Below are 24,319 nucleotides of genomic sequence, written 5' to 3' on the forward strand. Positions count from 1 at the left end.
CAGCCCAGCTGAAAGAGTTGAAACCTTCTTCTTTCTTGAAAAACCTCTTTGTTTTTTTACCTACATAACACTCCTGGCTTTTCTGTCTCCCTCAATACTCGCTCTTTCTCAGGCTTCTTTTGCTGTTCACAGCTTCTTCGTGTCAGTATTCTCTGCGCTCAGTCTTCTGTTGTCTGCTGTTCTTTCTCTCCTCACAACTGCACCTGTCTCTGGAGATTTTTTAAAAAATTTATTTTGAATTGAAGGCTAATTGCTTCACAATATTGTGTGGGTTTCTGCAATACATCAGTACAAATCAGTCATAGGTATACATAATGTCCCCTCTCTCCTGAACCTCCCTTCCACCTCCCATCCCATCCCACCTTCTAGGTTGTCACAGACCCCACTTTAAGTTCCCTGAGTCATTCAGCAAATTCCCACTATCTATTTTACATAAAGTGTATATGTTTCCATACTACTCTGTCCATTCATCCCACCCACTCTTTCCCTCGACCCCACGTCCATAAGTCTGTTTTCTGCGTCTGCATTTCCATTCAGTTCAGTTCAGTTGCTCAGTCATGTCCAACTGTTTGCAACCCCATGAATTGCAGCACACCAGGCCTCCCTGTCCATCACCAACTCCTGGAGTTTACCCAAACCCATGTCCATCAAGTCGGTGATGCCATCCAGCCATCTCATCTTCTTTCATTCCCTTCTCCTCCTGCCCCCAATCCCTCCTGGCATCAGGGTCTTTTCCAATGAGTCAATTCTTCGCATGAGGTGGCCAAAGTATTGGAGTTTCAGCTTCAGCATCAGTCTTTCCAATGAACACCCAGTACTGATCTCCTTTAGGATGGACTGGTTGGATCTCCTTGCAGTCCAAGGGACTCTCAAGAGTCTTCTCCAACACCACAGTTCAAAAGCATCGATTATTCGGCGCTCAGTTTTCTTCACAGTCCAACTCTGACATCCATACGTGACCACTGGAAAAACCATAGCCTTGACTAGATAGACCTTTGTTGGCAAAGTAATGTCTTCTGCTATGAAGACCTACAAGACCTTTTAGAACTAACGCCCAAAAAAGATGTCCTTTTCATTATAGGGGGCTGGAATGCAAAAGTAGGAAGTCAGGAAACACCTGGAGTAACAGGAAAATTTGGCCTTGAAGTATGGAATGAAGCAGGGCAAAGAGTAATAGAGTTTGCCAAGAGAATGCACTGGTCATAGCAAACACCCTCTTCCAACAACACAAGAGAAGACTCTATACATGGACATCATAAGATGGTCAACCACAAAATCAGAGTGATTATATTCTTTGCATACAAAGATAGAGAAGCTCTATGCAGTCAGCAAAAATAAGACCAGGAGCTGACTGTGGCTCAGATCATGAACTGCTTATTGCCAAATTCAGATTTAAATTGAAGAAAGTAGTGAAAACCACTAGACCATTCAGGTATGACCTCAATCAAATCCCTTATAATTATACAGTGGAAGTGAGAAATGGATTTAAGGGACTAGATCTGATAGAGTGCCTGCTGAACTATGGATGGAGGTTTGTGACATTATATAGGAGACAGAAATCAAGACCATCCCCATGAAAAAGAAATGCAAAAAGCAAAATGGCTGTCTGAGGAGGCCTTACAAATAGCTGTGAAAAGAAGAGAAAAGGAAAGATATAAGCATCTGAATGCAGAGTTCCAAAGAATAGCAAGGAGAGATAAGAAAGCCTTCCTCAGTGATCAGTGCAAAGAAATAGAGGAAAACAACAAAATGAGAAAGACTAGAGATCTCTTCAAGAAAATTAGAGATACCAAGGGAACATTTCATACATCTCCATTGCTGCTACTGCTACTGCTGCTGCTAAGTTGCTTCAGTCGTGTCTGACTCTAAGTGACCCCATAGATGGCAGCCCACCAGGATCCCCTGTCCCTGAGATTCTCCAGGCAAGAACACTGGAGTGGGTTGCCGTTTCCTTCTCCAATGCATGCAAGTGAAAAGTGAAAGTGAAGTTGCTCAGTCGTGTCTGACTCTTAGCGACCCGATGGACTACAGCCTCCGTCCATGGGCTTTTCCAGGCAAGAGTACTGGAGTGGGGTGCCACTGCCTTCTCCATTTTTGCTGCCCTGCAAATAGGTTCATCAGTACCATCCTTCCAGATTCCATATATATGTGGTAATATATGGTATTTGTTTTCTCTTTCTGACTTACTTGACTCTGTTTAATAGGCTCTAGGTTCATCCACCTCATTAGAACTGACTCAAATGCATTCCTTTTTATGACCGAGTAATATTCCATTGTATATATGTACCACAGCTTCTTTATCTGTTCATCTGTTGATGGACATCTAGGTTGCTTGCATGTACCAACTTTTATAAATAGTGCTGCATTGAACATTGGAATACATGTGTCTTTTCTAGTTATGGTTTCTTCAGGGTATATGCCCAGTAGTAGAATTGTTGGGTCATATGGTAGTTTTATTCCTAGTTTTTTTAAGGAATCTCCATACTTCTTCCATAGTGGTTGTATCAATTTATATTCCCACCAACAATGCAAGAGGGTTTTTTCCTTTTCTCCACCTCCTCTCCAGCATTTGCTGTTTGTAGACTTTTTTTTTTTTTAAATGATGGCCATTCTGACCAGTGTGATGTGATATCTCATTGTATCTCTGGAGTTTTAAATACCACCTGGGTGGTCATGACACCACATTTAAATCTCTAGCTAGTTCAGATTTCTTGATTCTTCTCCCGTCTAACCCTGTTCACCCCATTCTTGAAAGTCGTTTCATTGCCTTACCTAAATGGCCGATGAAGTCAAAATCTAAATTCATATTTGATTCCTTTTTCTCCTTCATTCATTACAGCCATTACATTAGCAGGTCTTTTTCCTATTTCCAGAATCTGCTTCGAATCTACCCGTTTCCTTTTATCATTATGGCTGCAGTAGTAATGCGCACCTCTCTCATCTCTTGCCTACATCCTCCCCTGTTAGCCTCCCGCCTGAGATTCCAGTTTCCCCCCTGCCAGTGACCACCCAGCATCCAGCCAGTCTTCTTAAAAAGTATTGTAAAAGGGATCCTGTCAATTCCTACTTTAAACATTGAAATGCTTTCTCATTACTTTAGCCAGCAGGCTCTGCAAACACATTTCCTGGAGTCAGATCCTGGTTTCACCGCTTTCTAGCTGTGGAATCGTGGGTAAATTTCTTACTCCCTCTGTGGCATAAAAATTGTTGGTGAAGTTAAGCAAGATAATTCATGTAAAGCACTTTTAACTATGCCTGGCGCTCAGTACATGTTCACAATTATTAATGTTATATGGCCTCCAAAGCCCTGTTTTCAGACTTCTTTGGGCCTAAGGTCCCAGAATAAACACTTACTCGAGAATATCTTTCCTAATGCCCTTCTTCAAAGTTGGATTCATCTTTACTTTTTCTCCACCTCGACAACCTAGTTCCTCATTTTATACTGCTTGCCATCTCTGATTGTCTCTTTCTTCTGTTTATTGCCTGTCCTCTCCCCTAGATTGTAAGTTTCATAAAGAGGGGTCATGTTTACCTTCTTTATCATTTTATCTCTCATACGTAACACAGTTCTTGCTACTTGATGTATTTGTTGATAAAATAGAGAATCTTACATTCTTAGCAAGACTGTTTGGAGATTGACTTTTTTGGCTATCTTTTCTTTCTGATTCAGCTTGTTGTTGAATAGAATAGGTCTAAAACACATTTCTTTGTAATGCTGTAATTTGTTTTGTATGTCATGAGGGAGAATCTTATCTACTTCAAGCTTCTTAAATAAAGACTAAACTGAGGAAGAGAACAAGATATTGATAATGGAATTTCTTTGGCTTATAAAATAAGCTTTCTCATATTTGAGTATTACACTTTTAGTGTATAGAATAACTTATGACTCTCAAAATAAATTTTGAAGCATGATATTGTTCAGTATCAACATCATCTATTCTGGTGGTTCACTTCCCATCCAAAGGATATTTGTTACTGAAATACCTGAAAGGTTTTAAAATAGTCCTTCAGAATAAGCACTAAAGATGGCATTGTAGATGTATTTCAGTTGGAATTAAATTATATGTGTTGAGAAAAAGATTATTATTCTTATTTGAGTGTTATTTTAAGTACCTTTCTAGTGTCTAGTATTTTTCTAGTCAATATACAAATAATTGGAAAGAGTACACCTGATAGAAAGTGGGGACTTTTCTTACAGATCACAGTAATATCAAATAGTTGCTGACAATTTTCCTTTGTTTCTAAAACACAAAACTTGAAAGATACAGTCGAACATGTAACTCTTTAAATAGAAGTTTTAAACTTATTTTTCATGTTGCTACTTTCAATATTTATAATCCATTTTTGCAAGCCAATATGCTGTTTTGGTTTAGATCCTTCTCATAAAAATATTTTCCTTAGAACAAAAAATATTTTCAACAAAAGGGAATTTTTTTTAGTGTATACCTTACTATTATTAGTCATCTTAGCCTTTACTCTTGGCTCATTGGTTACATAACCTTGGTTATATAAGCAAGCTTTATTAATGTTCCAATTTTTCTGTGAGGTAAAATGAAGAGATTGAAAGTTTACAGTCTTTAGAAGTCTTTGAAAATATTGATAACAAAAATCAAATTTTCAGTGAGAATTATTGATATATTGGCTTGATTAAGGGAATAAAACAATTTTTTGTAATAGCTTCTGCCTCTTTAATACACATGGATGACTTTGTATCTTTGATTAAATGATAGTATATCAAATGTCAAGTGACATAAAATAGCATATTATAAATGAAACTAAATGTTGATAGATTTCTTTAAGTGCATTTATTTATTTTCTTAATCAGATCTAATAGTGAAAAGTTCAACATACAATGGGCAGTTCTCTTAACTAGCCTTTCCTCTTCTGTTTGTCCTCCCCTCCCGTCTGCTATAGTAAAGGCGTATTAAATCAGGTCTATGTAATATTATATTTCAGATATGGTTTTAAGTGGAATTAATTGATTTCACATTTAGTGTATTATATGACAGTGACAGTGAAAGTCACTCAGTCATGTCCGACTCTTTGCAACCCTGTGGTCTGTAGTCCATGGAATTCTCCAGGTCAGAATACTGGAGTGGGTAGCCTTTCCCTTCTCCAGCAGATGATCCTGCCCCGGGAATCAAATCGGGGTCTCCTGCCTTGGAGGTGGATTCTTTACCAACTGAGCTATCAGGGAACCCCCTAGGTTAGCTTAAAAAATCAATCATAAAACAAAGGCCAGAAAAACTCAGTAAAACAAAATGATATACAAAACATAGGGTATATAAATTACCTTTAAGCTTGCTTAAAAATGGCTCTAAAACCATTTAATCTTTGTTTCAGGTATTTTTCATTAGTTCCTAGTATAATATTAACATTGGAAAGCAAGCAAAAATAGTTTTGATGTGACTCTTGGAATGTACTTTTAAACATGATGAGCTCAAGGTGGCAAATAAAATAGACCTATTCTCATATAGGGAAGTACTGGGAATTATGGGTGATTGCTGATGTCAAATGCCAGAATAAATGCATGTGTCCCGTAGGAAGTGGTGGTCTAGAACCATTGGAATCATAGTTCTTCAAGGAGTTGATCAAATATTCTGTCAACAGCCAATTTAGCCATTGAGGCAGTGACAAAATCTCAGATGTTTCAGTTCAGTTCAGTTCAGTCGCTCAGTCGTGTCTGACTCTTTGCGACCCCATGAATTGCAGCACGCCAGGCCTCCCTGTCCATCACCAACTCCCGGAGTTCACTCAGACTCACATCCATCGAGTCCGTGATGCCATCCAGCCATCTCATCCTCTGTCATCCCCTTCTCCTCCTGCCCCCAATCCCTCCCAACATCAGTCTTTTCCAATGAGTCAACTCTTCACATGAGGTGGCCAAAGTACTGGAGTTTCAGCTTTAGCATCATTCCTTCCAAAGAAATCCCAGGGCTGATCTCCTTTAGAATGTACTGGTTGGATCTCCTTGCAGTCCAGGGGACTCTCAAGAGTCTTCTCCAACGCCACAGTTCAAAAGCATCCATTCTTCGGTGCTCAGCCTTCTTCACAGTCCAACTCTCACATCCATACATGACCACAGGAAAAACCATAGCCTTGACTAGACGGACCTTAGTCGGCACAGTAATGTCTCTGCTTTTGAATATGCTGTCTAGGTTGGTCATAACTTTTCTTCCAAGGAGTAAGCATCTTTTAATTTCATGGCTGCAATCACCATCTGCAGTGATTTTGGAGCCCCCCAAAATAAAGTCTAACACTGTTTCCACTGTTTCCCCATCTATTTCCCATGAAGTGATGGGACCAGATGTCATGATCTTCGTTTTCTGAATGTTGAGCTTTAAGCCAACTTTTTCGCTCTCCTCTTTCACTTTCATCAAGAGGCTTTTTAGCTCCTCTTCACTCTCTGCCATAAGGGTGGTGTCATCTGCATATGTGAGGTTATTGATATTTCTCCCGGCAATCTTGATTCCAGCTTGTGTTTCTTCCAGTCCAGTGTTTCTCATGATGTACTCTGCATAGAAGTTAAATAAGCAGGGTGACAAGGTTAGCATAAATTACTATTAATCACATCCTCCTAGTTCTTAGTTTGGTTAATAACACTTGGAATTACAGAAAAAAAATGTATGTTTGTGTTTGTTCTGTGTATATTAATAGAAAATAATGTACATAGTTTTGAAAGGAGACCAGTTTAAATGACTGTTTACCACCTTTCAGTTTACATATATATTGCTTCAGTCTTGGAAAAATGCTAGACACTGTAGGCCTACTAAAGGAGTCACTTTGAAGATTCTTTTTAAGAGAGATATAAACACTTAGAATGACTTTTTTCCTTGTTACAATTTCAGCTTTTTTTTATTCTGCTAAGTATGTGCAAGAGATTTAAGTGATCTCGGTATGTTCTTGTTTTGACAAATTAAATAAATTTTAGTTCTTTCTACTCTAGCTTGGGCTTTAACTGATTCCTGTAGCTGAAGCTTCAGTCTGTTTTTAATACATATTCACCCATTTCATTTTTTAGGAGATTTTATGAAGATGGAGCAATTGTCTTGGGTGAGGAAGCAAATATGCTTGCTGGCATGCTCCTTGGACTCAATGCTATTGATTTCAGGTACTTCATCTAACTGTATGTATTCTGATTTAAAATTATTCTACCTCATAATAGTTTCTGCTTATGATTCTTTTCTTTCAGTTTTCTAAGTAAAGCATGCAGTTGGATATTGATTTGATTTTTGTTTTTCCCTTTATAATGAGATCAGTTTTATAAATAGGTTTGCTCTAAAAAAAGAGGCTGTCTTAAACTTAAGGAATTAACTGACGAAACTTATTTGCTTTCTGGCTTGGGAAAAAGAAAGCTTGGACCACATCCCCACCGACCAGAAAAATCATATATTCTGGTAGCACTGAAGGAAGGTTTTAGATCGTATCTCTTAGTATTTTTCCATTACGGTTTTAAAATGAAAAAGAAATGTACTAATATTGATTCATAGCCAGAAAGATTTTCATTTTCTCATGTGGTGAGATAAAGAGGATCTTGACAGGCTGTCTTAGATGCCTTATGTTTCTTATTTTGTTTCTGGAGTATTAAAAATTTTGTTAATATTTGCTTTTATTATCAACAAGGTGAGTTGATTCCAAACTAAGATTGTATGTACTGAAAATGGACATTCTAAGTTCTCCGTAGGTTGTTGGGAGCATCCTTCTGCATTTCATTTATTGATCTAAGATTTTACATTGTACTAAAAGTAAAAGGTTTGTCTATAATAAGAATTCAAACCTGAGAATTAACGATTATATTTTCATTGAAATATATCACTTAAAAATTCACTGTTAACAAATAAGCATAAAACTTAAAAATCTGCTTTTAGGTCTTGAACTAAAAAATAATGCCCTCGAAAAAGAGACTGTCTTAAACTTAAGAAATTAACTGAGGAAGGGTTAATTCAGTCAATTCCTTAAGTTCCTCAGTTTCGCTCATGTTACTTTTTTCTAGTAAGTCACTTCTTTTTCAAAATACTTTTCTCTTTATAACTTTCCTCTATTTGAAATTTGATAAAGTGGGATTAGGTTAACTAACTTAATTGTTTGGGATGCAAGTGGTGAATACAGCATGAAGGCTGTCTTCATGATTTCTCTAAGGGTGTTAACTTTTTACCGTATGCTGCTGGCTCTGTCTAAATCCTTTACAATTATTTTTTGGTTGAAAACAAAACTCGGATAATAATATAAACTCTCGGTTTCTTGTAGCCCATTGATATTGTGGAGAAAGCAAATATCTTACTGACACGTTAGTAATGTTTTGAAAATGAAGGAAATCCCGTATGTGGCCACTTTGATTTTCTCCTTATTCAAGTCTGGAAAAATACATCCTGTACCCTTGATATTAATATATTAGAGTATGTTAGCAGGAAAACTTCCCAGAGGAACCAAAAGGTAGTAGTTCATATATGAAGATTTTTCTAATCAGTCAGACTTTCTTAGGAAATATTCAGTGTCACCTGAGAATTTCTATGTAAATGAGAACAACAACTCTTCATATGAAAATACTCCAGTGACGTCTTTGAAGTCTAATAAAGACAAAGATAAAATGAACTATATAAATAGTATTCGTACGGACTTCTCAGTAAACTTTACTTTTGCATGATGTGTGTATGTAATAGTGTTATTTATTTTTGTAAGCCCTTAATATTGAAGGTAGAATTGTCTTTATTGAGGTGATTATAACAAGCCACATTTAAATTACAAATAAAAAATTCATCTTTTTATCATTAATGAAACAAATGTTTCTATCAAGAGATTGTTTATAACACTGCGATTTAAATTTTTATGTATTAATATATTTATTGTCTGTTGTCTTAGCTTCTGCCTAAAGGGAGAAAGATTGGATGGCAACCTTCCTGCTGTAATAGACTATATACCATATTTGAGGTTTACCCAAAGGTATTTGATATTTTGTAATCTTAATTTATAGTTGAATGTCTTATATATTCATCTGATTAAAATTACCTTTTATAGAACATTTATTTTCGTACCAGAAATCATTCAAAAATATAAATTCCAGTTGTATTTTTAGTACATATATATATAGTTTTTATATAATTATAAAATGGCATAAATAGTTTTTAAAAACAGCATCTATTTTTACTTTTGTAGTTAATATAATAACCTTAATAGCTCTATACTAGTCCATTGAGATTTCAAAAACTGTAATTCATTACTTAGATTGGTTTTCATGTTATCTCCATTAAAATTAAAATAATAATGAACATTTGTGTGCAAATAATTTTATTTTGTTTCTTTTGTGAATTTATAGAGTTATTTAGGTAAGTGCAATGAAAAATTTTGTGACTCTTAAAGTCTGTTCTTAGAGTTGTATCAATTTATCCTACTACCAATATTGTGTGAGAGTTAGAGGTTTCCCACAATCTCATCAGTATTAAAAATTAATCAGATGAAATCTAAAACTTTTCTTAAGATCTGCTTTCATAATTTATTTCCTGAATAATTATATACTTCTGAAATATTATGATCAGGTAAAAACTGTAAGGGAGAGAGAGTAATATATGTCTGTAAGTAATAGATGTATGTGTATACATACACAGAAGATGCATTTATTGAGTGCTAAGGCAGGAAAGGCAGAGGAACCAGAGACCAAATTGCCAGCATCTGCTGGATATTTGAAAAAACAAGAGAGTTCCAGAAAAACATTTATTTCTGCTTTATTGACTATGCCAAAGCCTTTGACTGTATGGATCACAATAAACTGTGGAAAATTCTTCAAGAGATGGGAATACCAGACCATCTGACCTGCCTCTTGAGAAACCTGTATGCAGGTCAGGAAGCAACAGTTAGAACTGGACACGGAACAACAGACTGGTTCCAAATAGGAAAGGAGTACGTCAAGGCTGTATATTGTCACCCTGCGTATTTAACTTCTATGCAGAGTACATCATGAAAAATGCTGGGCTGGATGAAGCATTAAGCTGGAATCAAGATTGTTGGGAGAAATATAATAAGCTTAGATATGCAGAAGACACCACCCTTATAGCAGAAAATGAAGAAGAACTAAGGAGCCTCTTGTTGAAAGTGAAAGAGGAGAGCGAAAAAGTTGGCTTAAAGCTCAACATTCAGAAAACAGATCATGGCCTCCAGTCCCATCACTTCATGGCAAATAGATGAAGAAACAGTGGAAACAGTGTCAGACTTTGTTTTTTTGGGCTCCAAAATCACTGCAGATGGTGACTGCAGCCATGAAATTAAAAGACTCTTACTCCTTGGAAGAAAAGTTATGACCAACCTACACAGCATATTAAAAAGCAGAGTCGTTACTTTGCCAACAAAGGTCCATCTGGTCAAGGCAATGTTTTTCCAGTAGTCATGTATGGATGTGAGAGTTGGACTATAAAGAAAGCTGCTGCTGCTGCTGCTAAGTCGCTTAAGTTGTGTCTGACTCTGTGCAACCCCATCGACAGCAGCCCACTAGGCTCCCCCATCCCTGGGGTTCTCCAGGCAAGAATACTGGAGTGGGTTGCCATTTCCTTCTCCAATAAAGACAGCTGAGTGCCGAAGAATTAATGCTTTTGAACTGTGGTGTTGGAGAAGATTATTGAGAGTCCCTCAGACTGCAAGGAGATGCAACCAGTCCATCCTAAAGGAGACCAGTCCTGAATATTCATTGGAAGGACTGATGCTGAAGCTGAAACTCCAATACTTTGGCCACCTGATGCGAAGAGCTGACTCATTGGAAAAGACCCTGATGCTGGGAAAGATTGAAGGCAAGAGGAGAAGGGGATGACAGAGGATGAGATGGTTGGATGGCATCACTGACTCAATGGACACAAGTTTGAGTAATCGCCGGGAGTTGGTGATGGACAGGGAGGCCTAGCATGCTGCAGTCATGGGGTCGCAGAGTCAGACATGACTGAGCAATTGAACTGAACTGAAGGCAGGAAAAAATCTTTCCTAGGTTTCTTCCTAGATGTCAAGAGTATAGGAACTCTGTAAACTTCTGTAAAGGTATGCAGTCCCTGTATCCAAAATAATCACTGTCTAGTAAGAGAAGTCACTATGATTTCAGAGCTAGGAGTGTGAAGATTTTTTAGGTGATGAAGGAGAAGGAGGAATAGAGTATTGTGGCACAAAGATTTCTAACTTAAGTTAGGATCCCTTGGGAAACGGATAATTCTGTTACATTAGATCTAGAAAAGAAACACCAAGATGCAGGCATGAAATTATCACCTTTTGGGGATTTACTGGATTATAGGACACTTTGTGGAGATTACTAACAGTTCAAAATAATACTAGTAAATATGAGTAATACTATTTATTGGATGTTTATCAGTGCTTAAGTGCTTTATTTAAGCTCTTAAGTAAAGTGCTTTACTTTATGTGTTAAGTGCTTTACTTCTGTTAACTCATTAATCTCCTCAAAAGTCAGTGAGGTTGGCACCACTGTCCTTATTTTTAAGGGAAGAACTGAAACACAGAGAGGTTAAGTAGCTTGTCCACAGACACAGCAGATTTGTGCAGAGTGGGCCACAGATCTGAAATTAGAGAGCAAAATGACTGTTTGGAGACAGGAGTTTGGTCATCAGTGTGCAGATAGAAAGGCAGTTTTTAGTGATCTCGGAAATTTAAATTAAAGTATGAAGATAATCATAAATGTAAATGTTCCTTTCTTCTTAAATAAGAGAAGGTAGTGATTATTACAGTGCTTTAAAAAAGATGAAGTCATGGAACCTTCTCACCTGGTACCCTCAGAATGAATTTAATGATGTGTATTCTGTGTCTCCAGCTGCTTAGTCACCATTTGTCCAGTTTTTTTTTTTTTGCAATTTCCTCTTTCTATGCAGTAATCCAAATACATATTTATTCCTTTGTAGTCATTATATAACAGAGGACTCCTGCCATCTTGTTATATAAAGGATACAGGAACAAGAAGAGAAATAATCAATTCAACCTAGTCATAACCCAGCTAGCATTACTGACCATGGAGGTTTTCTTTTTAGAAAGATTTAAACTATCCTAATAGTCATAAAGAACCAATATTTTAAAAATTGAATGACTTTCACCCAAATGTACCTGTATTAGACACAGTTTTAAAAATTCTATTTGATGCCTAATTATAAGAGTCTCAGTTCAGTTTAGTCGCTCAGTCATGTTCGACTCTTTCTGACCCCATGGACTGCAGCAACCAAGGCTTCCTTGTCCATCACCAACTCCCAGTGTTTACTCAAACTCATGTCCATTGAGTCAGTGATGCCATCCAAGCATCTCATCCTCTGTTGTCCCCTTCTCCTCTTGCCTTCAATCTTTCCTAGCATCAAGGTCTTTTCAAATGAGTCAGTTCTTCACATCAGTGGCCAAAGGATTGGAGTTTCAGCTTCAACATCAGTCCTTCCATTGAATATTCAGGACTGATTTCCTTTAGGATGGACAGGTTGGATCTCCTTGCAGTCCAAGGGACTCTCAAGAGTCTTCTCCAACACCACAGTTCAAAAGCATTAATTCTTCGGCACTCAGCTTTCTTTATAGTCCAACTCTCATATCCATACGTGACTACTGGAAAAACCATAGCCTTGACTAGATGGACCTTTGTTGGCAAAATATCTCTGCTTTTTAATATGCTGTCTAGGCTGGTGGTAACTTTTCTTCCTAGGAGTAAGTGTCTTTTTATTTCATGGCTGCAGTCACCATCAGCTGTGATTTTGGAGCCCCCCAAAATACAGTCTGCCACTGTTTCCACTGTTTCTTCATCTATTTGCCATGAAGTGATGGGACTGGAGGCCATGATCTGTTTTCTGAATGTTGAGCTTTAAGCCAACTTTTTCACTCTCCTCTTTCACTTTCATCAAGAGGCTCTTTAGTTTTTCTTTGCTTTCTGCCATAAGGTTGGTGTCATCTGCATATCTGAGCTTATTGATATTTCTCCCGACAATCTTGATTCCAGCTTAATGCTTCATCCAGCCCAGCATTTCTCATGATGTACTCTGCATAGAAGTTAAATACGCAGGGTGACAATATACAGCCTTGACGTACTCCTTTTCCTGTTTGGAAGCAGTCTGTTGTTCTGTGTCCAGTTCTAACTGTTGCTTCTTGACATGCATGCAGATTTCTCAAGAGGCAGGTCAGGTGGTCTGGTATTCCCATCCCTTTAAGAACTTCCCACAGTTTGTTGTGATCCACACAGTCAAAGTCTTTGGCATAGTCAGTAAAGCAGAAGTAGATATTTTCTGGAACCCTCCTGCTTTTTTGATGATCCAGTGGATTGGCAATTTGGTCTCTGGTTCCTCTGCCTTTTCTAAATTCAGCTTGAACATCTGGAAGTTCACAGTTCACATATTGCTGAAGCCTGGCTTGGAGAATTTTGAGCATTAATTACTTTCCTAGCCTGTGAGATGAGTGCAATTGTGTAGTAGTTTGAGCATTCTTTGGCATTGCCTTTCTTTGGGTTGGAATGAAAACTGACCTTTTCCAGCCTCAGCCACTGCTGAGTTTTCCAAATTTGCTGGCATATTGAGTGCAGCACTTTCACAGCATCATCTTTTAGGATTAGAAATAGCTCAACTGGTATTCCATCACCTCCACTAGCTTTGTTTGTAGTGATGCTTCCTAAGGCCCACTTGACTTCACATTCCAGGATGACTGGCTCTAGGTGAGTGATTACACCATTGTGATTATCTGGGTCATGAAGATCTTTTTTGTACAGTTCTTCTCTGTATTCTTGCCACCTCTTCTTAATGTCTTCTGCTTCTATTAGATCCATACCATTTCTGTCCTTTATTATACCTATCTTTGCATGAAATGTTCCCTTGATATCTCTAATTTTCTTGAAGAGATCTCTAGTCTTTCCCATTCTATTGTTTTCCTTTGTTTCTTTGCATTGTTTACTTAGGAAGGCTTTCTTATCTCTGCTTGCTATTCTTTGGAACTCTGCCTTAAAATGGGTATATCTTTCCTTTTCTCCTTTGCCTTTCACTTCTCTTCTTTTCTCAGCTATTTGTAAGGCCTCCTCAGACAACCATTTTGCCTTTTTGCTTTTCTTTTTCTTGAGGATGGTCTTGATCACTGCCTCCTGTACATGTCACAAACCTCTGTCCATAGTTCCTCAGGCACTCTGTCTATCAAATCTAATCCCCTGAATCTATTTCTCAATTCTACTGTATAATTGTAAGGCATTTGATTTAGGTCATACCTGAATGATCTAGTGGTTTGCCCTACTTTCTTCAATTTAAGTCTGAATTTGGCAATAAGGAGTTCATGATCTGAGCCACAGTTAGCTCCTGGTCTTGTTTTTGCTGACTGTATAGAGCTTCTCCATCTTTGGCTGCAAAGAAGATAATCAGTCTGATTTCGGCAAAGAATATAATCAGTCTGATTTCAGTATTGACCATTTGGTGATGTCCATGTGTAGAGTCTTCTCTTGAACTGTTGGAAGAGGGTGTTTGCTATGATCAGTGTGTTCTCTTGGCAAAACTCTATTAGCTTTTGCCCTGCTTCATTCTGTACTCCAAGGCCAAATTTGCCTGTTACCCCAGGGATCTTTGGCTTCCTACTTTTGCATTCCAGTCCCCTGTAATGAAAAGAACATCTTTTTTGGGTGTTAGTTCTGAAAGGTCTTGTAGGTCTTCATAGAACCATTCAATTTCAGCTTCTTCAGCTTTTCTGGTTGGGGCATAGACTTGGATTATTGTGATATTGAATGGTTTGCCTTGGAAACGAACAGAGATCATTCTGTTTTTGAGATTGCATTTCAGACTCTTTTGTTGTCTGTGATAGCTACTCCATTTCTTCTAAGGAATTCTTGCCACAATAGTAGATATAATGGTCATCTGAGTTAAATACAGCCATTTCAGTCCATTTTAGTTCTCTGATTCCTAAAATGTTGATGTTCACTCTTGCTATCTCCTGTTTGACCACTTCCAATTTCCCTTGATTCATGGACCTAACATTCCAGGTTCTGGTATAAGAGTCTATTCCTCCCCATATTACTGTTTTTAATTTATTTGTAAAGTAGGTGTTTATTATAGAATAATTAGAAAATACAGAAAGGTAGAAAGTAGAAGAAAGCTTAAGTCACTCACAATCTTATATTTACAGCGCAGCCACTAGCATTGTTAACATTTTGACAGATCACTTTCAGCCTTTTCTGTGCATAGAAATATTTTTTCTTCGATTAAAATGGAATCATGATATACATGTATCTGTTTCCCTTAATACTATATAATGAACACTTTTTCATGTTCTTAGCCATCATTCTATAGCATCGTTTCCTAACAGGAATAGAATTTCATTCTTTATATAGTGTGTTAACTCAGTTATTGTTCGACTTTTGAAGTGTGTTCAGTTCCCTGTCTTGTACAGTATTGCAGTTAATGGCCTTGCAGTACATCTTTTTATGCAGAACCATTATTATTTCTTTAGGTTAAAACCTTGAAGTAGAATTTCTTGGATAAATAGTATATATGTTATTAAAACTTTTGAAGCTTGCTGGCAAACTGCCCACCAGAGAGGCCGTACCAGTTTAGATCCTATCAGTAATATGTGACAGAGCCTACCTTTGTAATTTACAATTAAGTCTTAAAGGTGTGGCTAATGCTCTAAATAAAAAATATCCTGTTGTTGTTTTTGGTTTGCATTTATTTGATTGCTGGTGAAGTTGAACTTCAAAAATATTAGTTATTCTTTTAAAATAGAGTTTTATGCTTCTGAAGCTAAATATGTGAAATAAGTTAATAGAAAACATCCTAAAATATATTTCATATTGAAAATTGGTTTAATTAAGTTTTAAATTGTGTATCAGTGATAAGATATGAAATTTTATGAGTTACTGCTTGATATAACTTTAAAGATCTTTTCTTAAATGGATTTTAAGCCAAAAAAGTCTAGCAGTAGCTGATGATTGTTGGTCTTTTATAATGCCTTAAGTTTTTCACTTTTAAATATAGCATGTTTATAGTTAAGTATTTATATTTAGAATGATAATTTCCTAAAGAGGCAAATTTCTACAGACAGAATTGCTGAGTTTAAAAGATTGTAAATGATCAAGTATGCTGTTAAATTGCTTTTCTTATATAATTTAGCTGTGGCTTTTCATATATAGTTGGCTGTCCATATCTGCAGGGTCCACATCTGTGAATTAACCAACTGTGGATCAAATGTATACAGGATTTGGCCATGTAAGCGACTTGCACTTCCATGGACTCTGCTCTCTCAGGGGCTCCTGGAAACAGTCGTTCCTGGATACTGAGGGACCTCTTGACCCTGTCTTTTCCCCTCTTAGAAGGGATAAGCTAAGCATTTTTCTACCAAAGGCCAGTCTTTTGGCCTGTGTACTGCACCCCATCATCTCTCTTCTGTTCGGTCTTAGCTCTGGTAGTTGTCCTTTTCCATTAACTTTCCTTTTTCTAGATCTTCCTGCACGTCATAACGTATAAGCATGTGGTTATTTTTCCCTTCTTAAAAAAGGGAACCAAGAAATTTTCCCAACCCCTCATGTAACACTTCTAAGCTATTCTTTAGTACCCTTTCTTTTATGACAGAACTGTGCCTCCTTTCTTTTTTTTTTTTGCCTCCTTTCTCTCTTGATGGCTCAGATGGTAAAGAATCTGCCTGCAATGCAGGAGACCCAGGTTCGATCCCTGGGTTGGAAAGATCCCATGGAAAAGGGAATGGCAACCTACTCCAGTATTCTTGGCTGCAGAGTCCCACAGACAGAGAAGCCTGGAGGGCCATAGTCCATGGGGTGCAAAGAGTCAGACATGACTGAGTGACTAATACTTCTAATACTTCTCTTGAACTAGTCAAATGAGCTTTTAATACCTACCACTGAAACTACTCTTTTCATAGTCAGCAGGAATGTCTCCTTGCCAAAGCCAGAGGTCAGTTTGCTCACCTTACTTGACCTTTGAGCAGTGCTGGATACACACAACTCTTCCTCTTAGCACTTTGCTACTTTTCCTCCTGTTTGCTCCTTCTTACTCTCTCTCACTGCTTTCTTCACTTCCCCAGCCTCTAAATGTTGGACTGTTTCCGAGCTCAGTTCTGAATTGTCTTCTCTGTCTACACTAAGTAATTGCATCCAGTTTCACGGCTTTAAACACTATACTGCTCTTTCCCATATGTATGCTTCTACCTAGAACACTACTCTGAACTCTGGACTCATACACACAGCTGCCAGCTTGACATCTCCACCTGGATGTGTAATAAGCACCTCAGATGAAGCATGTACAATAAAGAACTCCTAATCCCACCACCGCCACCTCTGGAAAAAAACTCACTTCTTCCTTTAGTCTTTGCCATTCCTAGAATGGTAGTTCTAGCATGCCAGTTGCTTATGCTCAAAACCTTTGGGGTCAGTGTTGAATTCTCTCTTCCATAATCCATCGGTAATTTTTGCACCACCACTGTCACCTCCTAAACTTAAATATGGAGATTTGCAAGAGTCTTCAAACTCCACCTTTGACTCCTGTCATTTTTTTCTCCATAGAACAGCCAGAGTGATCCTTTAGGAATATGTCAAATAATTTCATTCATCTGTTCAAAACTTTCCAGTAGTTGCTTTCCTTCTGACTCAAAGTGAAAGACAAAATTCCCAAGTTTACCCGGCCTCCGGTTCCTCCGTGACCTCATGTCCTGTTCCCTGCCTTCTTACTGTGCTTCAGTGACACTGGCCACCTTGTTACTCCTTCAGCACACCCAGCCCGCATATGCATCTTTCTGTTTTCTCTACTAGGAACGCAATCACTCTCAAGGTATTTGCATGGCTACTTCCCTCATCTTCTTTAAGACTCTGCTTAGTACCATCATAGTCAGGAAGCCTGCATGGAACATTCTCCCTAAAAGAGTGATACCAGTTCCCCTGACTGAGGTGACCTCAAGCAACTATTTTTCATCTCTTATTCTCATTTTCTTCCTTTGTTGATGAACTTATTAGATAGTGCAGCAATACTTCATGGGGTTATCATGAGGACTAATGAGGTACATGAAGTGTTCGTACAGTTCCTTGGATCCCTGTCAGTCAGTCAGTTCAGTTCAGTCGCTCAGTCGTGTCTGACTCTTTGCAACCCCATGAATTGCAGCATGCCAGGCCTCCCTGTCTACCACCAACTCCCAGAGTTTACCCAAACTCATGTCCATCGAGTCAGTGGAGCCATCCAGCCATCTCATCCTCTGTCATCCCTTTCTCCTCCTGCCCCCAATCCCTCCCAGCATTAGTGTCTTTTCTAGTGAGTCAACTCTTCCCATCAGGTGGCCAAAGTATTGGAGTTTCAGCTTCAACATCAGTCTTTCCAGTGAACACCCAGGACTGATCTCCTTTAGGATGGACTGGTTGGATCTCCTTGCAGGCCAAGGGGCTCTCAAGAGTCTTCTGCAACACCACAGTTCAAAAGCATCAATTCTTTGGCCCTCAGCTTTCTTCAGAGTCCAACTCTCACATCCATACATGACCACAGGAAAAACCATAGACTTGACTAGATGGACCTTAGTCGGCAAAGTAATGTCTCTGCTTTTTAATATGCTATCTAGGGTGGTTATAACTTTCCTTCCAGGGAGTAAGCATCTTTTAATTTCATGGCTTCTGTCACCATCTGCAGTGATTTTGGAGCCCCCCAAAAATAAAGTCTGACACTGTTTCCACTGTTTCCCCATCTATTTCCCATGAAGTGATGGGACCAGTTTCCATGATCTTCATTGTCTGAATGTTGAGCTTTAAGCCAGCTTTTTCACTCTCCTCTTTCACTTTCATCAAGAGGGTTTTTAGTTCCTCTTCACTCTCTGCCATAAGGGTGGTGTCATCTGCATATCTGAGGTTATTGATATTTCTCCTGGCAATCTTGATTCCAGCTTGTGCTTCTTCTTCCAGCCCAGTGTTTCTCATGACGTACTGTGCATAGAAGTTAAATAAGCAGGGTGACAATATACAGCCTTGACGTACTCCTTTCCTATTTGGAACCAGTCTGTTGTTCCATGTCCAGTTCTAACTGTTGCTTCCTGACCTGCATACAGATTTCTCAAGAGGCAGGTCAGATGGTCTGGTATTCCCTTCTCTTTCAGAATTTTCCACAGTGGATCCATATAGTTAGTATTTATTTTCCTCCTTGTCCTCACAAGGAACTTCCTTATTATCAGTTCTTCCTTTCTACTCTTGGGTGGTTTTAGATATATATTATTTATGTTGTTATTATATAGTATTTTGTTTTACCTTCTTTGGGTTTGTGATGGTCTTTTCTTACCTTTTTATAAAATAAGGTCTATTGAGATATCATTGACAGGTAATTTTAAGTTATTTAAAGTGTACATCATGATGATTTGATACCATATTCTGATAATATATGGCTTCTCAGATAGCTCAGTGGTAAAGAATCCACCTGCCATCCCTGGGATTGGGAAGATCCCCTGGAGAAGGAAATGGCAACCCAGTCCAATATTCTTGCCTGGAAGCCCCATGGAAGAGGAGCCTGGCAGGCTATAGTCCATGGGATCACAAAAAGTCGGACACAACTGAGTACATTCTTCCTACCTCTGATAATGTACACCTTGTGGAAGGATTTTCCCCATCTCATTAACTAACATATCTGTCATCTCACATATTTAACCTTTTATGTGTGTGGGAGAACATTTAAGTTCTACTTTTGTAACCAATTTCAGTTATTCAGTAGTGTTATCAACTATTATCACTATGTTTAACATTAGATCCTCAGACTTTATTAATCTTACAGCTGAAAGTTTGTAGCCTTTTGCCAACCTCTCCCTAGTCTTCACTACCCTCTGGGAACCGCTTTTCTACTCACTATTTTTGTAAGTTTTACTTTTAAGATTTCACATGTAAGTGATAACCTTCAATATTTGTCTTTGACTTATCTCACTTAGTATAACGCCCTCAAGATTCTTCATGTTGTTGCCAGTGGCAGGATTTCCTAACCTCTTGTGCCTGAACAGGATTCCATTGTATGCATGTACACACCACATCTTCTCTATCCATTCATCTGTTGATGGACACTTAGATCCCATCCATATATTGATTACTTACGCTGCAGTAAAGAAGAGTACGGATATCTCTTCAAGATTCTGTTTTTATTTCCTTTTGATACATACCTAGAGGTGGGATTGCTGGACCATACAGTAGTTCTATTTTCAATTGTTTTTGAGGAACCTTCCTACTGTTTTCCAAAAACTCCAATTGATTTTCCATAATCAGTTGACACAGGTTCCCTTTTCTCCACATCCACATCCTTGTCCTCACTTATCTTTTTGATTATAGCCATTCTTTTTTTTTTAAGATGGCCATTCTTGACAGATAGCACTAGTGGTAAAGAACCTGCCTGCCAATTTAGGAGACTTAAGAGGTGCAGGTTTGATCCCTAGATGGGGAAGATCCTCTGGAGGAGGAAATGGCAACCCACTCCAGTATTCTTGCCTGGAGAATCCCATGGACAGAGGAACCTGGCCGGCTACAGTCCATGGGGTCCCAAAGAGCTGGACATGATTGAAGTGACTTAGCATGCATGCATGCATGCGTTCTGATAGATGTTAAGTGATATCTCGTGATTTTGATTTTCATTTTCCTGATGATAAGTGATGTTGAGTACCTTTTCATGTGCCTGTTGACTGTCTTTCTATGTCTTTTTTGGAAAAATATTCACTCCATTCCTTTTCTATTTTTCAGTCACATTGGTTTTTTTTTTTTTTTTGCAGTTGAGTTCTCTTGGATATTAACTCCTTATCAGATATATAATTTGCAAATATTTCCTCCCTTTCAGGAGGTTGCCTTTTCATTCTGTCACTGGCTGCAAAAGACTTTTAGTCTGATGTAGGCCCACTTCTTAGTTTTTGCTTTTGCTTTTTTTTTTTGACTGTGTGTGTGTCTGTCAAATCCAAAAATCATTGTCAATATTGATGTAAAAAAACCCTCTGTGACACAAAACCCACTCTGTTTTCTTCTAGAATTTTTACAATTTTGGATCTTGTATTCAAATCTTTAATCAATTCAGAATTGATTTTTGCATATGGTATAAGATACACATATGGTATACAATACAAGATATACGATATGCATATGGTATAAGATATAAGGTCTCGTTTCATTCTTTGTGTGTGGCTGACTAGTTTTCTCAGCACCATTTGTTGGAAAAACTATCTTTCCCCATTGTATGTTCTTAACTCCTTTGTCATAAATATATACATGGGTTTATTTCTGGGCTCTCTGTTCTATTAATCTATGTATCTGTATTTATGCCAGTATTGTACTGTTTTGATTACTGTAGATTTGTAATATATTTTGAAAGCAGGAAGTGTGATGCCTCCAGTTTTGTTCTTCTTCCTCTAAACTACTTCAGCTATTGGGTTTATGTTATGGTTCCATACAAATTTTAAAATTGTTCATTTTATTTCTGTGATAAATGCATTGAAATTTTTGTAGCGATCACATTAGATATGTAGATTGATTTAGGTAGTATGGACATTTTAACAATATTAAGTCTTTCAATTTGTGAACACAAAATTATCTTTCCATTTAAGTGTCTTCTGCAGTTTTTCATCAACATCTTATAGTGTTTAGTGTACAGGTCATCCACCTTCATAGTTAAATTTTTTGTAGATATTTTATTCTTTTTTGATTCAACTGAAAATGACATTGTTCTCTTAATTTCTCTTTCTGATAGTTGATCAGTATTATATGGAAATGCAACTGATTTTTGTATACTGGTATTTATCTTTCAACTTTACTGAATTTGTTTATTAGTTCTAACAGTTTTTTGGGTAGTCTTTAGGATTTTGATATATAATATCATGTGATATGTGAATAGTGACAGTTGTATTTCTTCTTTTTTTACTTGGATGCCTTTTATTTCCTTTTCTTGCCTAATTGCTCTCTCATTAGGACTTCCAATGTTGAATATAAGTGATGAGAGTGGGCAGTCTTGTTTTATTCCTAATCTTAGAAGAAAAGCTTTCAGCTTTTTAGCATTGAATATGGTGTTAGTTGTGGGCTCAATGTAAATAACCGGTATTATGTTGAAGTATATTTCCTATGCCCAGTTTGTTGAGAGCTTTTATGATCTTTTCTTTCTCAAAACTTAAATTTACTTCTTTTCTTATGAGTAAATAAGGCTTATACATCCCTTGAAGTACTATTTCAGCTGCATCCTAAAAGTTTGATGTTATTTTTTATTTTTGTTGTTTAAAGTACAGTTTCCATTATAATTATTTGACCAAAGGTTATTTGGCATATAATTTTTAATTTTCAGATATTTTCAGTGCCTTTGTTTGGGTTATGATTAGTGAATGAGGTCTACATAATATTATAGTTATTATAATAGTTCCTTGAAATTTATTGAGAAATAATCTAGAATCAGTGGTATTCCAGTGAGTGGGTCCAATATTCATTAGATTATGCTTGTTAATGGTATTTTATGTCCTTTCTCACTTATCCTTGTTTCATCTTTTTAATTATTTAAATGTATTAAGTTCTTCACTATGATATTTGATTTGTCAGTTTTTCCTTGAGGTCCTTTGATTTTTACTGCATATTTTAAAAACTAACTTGTCAGATGCATACAGGTTTAGAATTCTTCATTCATCCTGATGTAATATGTAGTAATTTAAAAAAATTCCTTGAAGTTTACTTAGTCATTATTAATGGCGTCTAACCAGTTTTGTTTAGATTAATATTTTTCTAGTGTCTTTTTAAAAAAACTATATTTAGTCTGACATACCTTCCATTTAGTATGTGAGAAATTGGTTTGACAGCTGTAGTTATATGTCATTAGTTGTAAGTTGTACCCTGATTTCAGGTGTGTTAATATGTGAAAAAATGTACAGTAAGAACTGATAAAATAGAGTTCACTTAATGTTTCATGCCTTTATGTTCTTAAAGTATACACACACACACATTTTAAAAATAGTTCTTGAGTTTAAAAACTTGAGTCTAATGGGCTTTATGTTTTAACTGAGGTGCTTAGGGTATTTACTGATATTTTTGGGTTGATATCCACTCTATTGCTTTCTTAGGGCTTCCCAGGTGGCTCTAGTGGTAAAGAACCCACCTGCCAATGCAAGAGATATAAGAGATGCAGGTTGGATCCCTGGGTCAGGAAGATCTCCTGCAAGAGGGCACAGCAACCCACCAGTATTCATGCCTAGAGAATCCCATGGACAGAGGAGCCTGGCAGGCTACAGTCCATGGTGTTGAGGTCCTTTAATGGACCAGAACCTGGTTGTCTGGAGTCAACGATAAGAAAGTAAAGGAGAGAGAAAGAGGCTAATATTCCTTGGTTTACGCAGAAAACCAATAAAGCCCCTGGTACGGGGCTTGCACTGCTCACGAAGGCACCAGGCGCCCTGTCGAGGGGGTGAAGGCACAGAGTGCCTTCTTGAGAGGGTCTTAGAAGCCCGGGCAGGAGAGTGAGCCCAGTGGGCCTCTGCACTCCAGAGAATCAGCCTGAGAGAGAGAGAGAGAGAGAGAGACATGGGGACCCAAGCTCTGATGGAGCAAAGGTGTTTTATTCAACATCGTGTGAGTATATATACTGTCTTACAAGGTAGCTATTTTCAGCAAAGATAAAATCAAAGTCCAGACTTACAAATTATCAAGGAAAACATAAGGCGATCCATATCAAAGAGAGGGTTGTAAATAATCACTTTTACCATATGGTTCATAAAAAGGAAGATGGTTGTAAATAGTTACTTGTCACCGTATGGAAAAACTAAGGAAGGAAATGCATGCATTCCTAAACCCCTGGGAGTAGTTTGCTACTCCACTTAATTCCTGAATATTCAGGAATTAATAAGGGACAGAGGATTCATGACAGATCCAAAATAGCACACAGGAAGCCTCCTGTTAAATGCTTCCTGACACCATGGGCTTGCAGAGTTGTACACGACTAAAGTGACTTAGCACAGCACACAACACATTCTTACTTTCTGTTTGTCCTACGTTCTTTTCTACCTTTTCTGTCTTCTTCTTTTTTTTTGCGGGGATGGAGGGGGATGCGGGGGGCGTTTCTTCCGCCATTTTATTCCTTACTCATTTTTAATTTGTAGACTCTTCTTTTACTAGGCTTCTTTTATAGGCTTTTTTTTTTTTAACTGGTGGTACTTTTACTAGTTTTACTATGCATATCTAAACCTTAACAAAGGCTAAATTTAATATCTTTACCACTTATCCAGATAAATGAGGACCTTGTACTGTTTTAACTCTATAATCATCTCATTCTTGACATAGGCTGTTCTGTCCAGAATTGTGTTTGTTGTTGGTTTATTTAAAACTCCATAAAACTAGGCATTATTGTTAGTGTTCTATATTCAATGTTTAGGTTTA

The 24,319-nt window shown here is 37.6% G+C and overlaps 1 protein-coding gene across 7 annotated transcripts in view; it reads left to right on the forward strand.

Annotated features, from left to right (window-relative positions):
- Positions 1-24,319, forward strand: part of RUNDC3B (RUN domain containing 3B) — a 170,731-nt gene that overhangs the window by 84,228 nt on the left and 62,184 nt on the right. For 6 of the 7 annotated variants that reach the window (XM_068972884.1, XM_068972885.1, XM_068972889.1 and 3 more), the window contains 2 exons: positions 7,022-7,111; positions 8,860-8,940. In XM_068972884.1, the coding sequence (XP_068828985.1) occupies positions 7,022-7,111; positions 8,860-8,940 (171 nt within the window). The remainder of the gene's footprint in view (positions 1-7,021; positions 7,112-8,859; positions 8,941-24,319) is intronic. The other variant, XM_068972887.1, reaches the window with a different exon arrangement.

The sequence above is a fragment of the Capricornis sumatraensis genome, chromosome 5 (assembly GCF_032405125.1).
Source record: "Capricornis sumatraensis isolate serow.1 chromosome 5, serow.2, whole genome shotgun sequence".
NCBI lineage: Eukaryota > Metazoa > Chordata > Mammalia > Artiodactyla > Bovidae > Capricornis > Capricornis sumatraensis.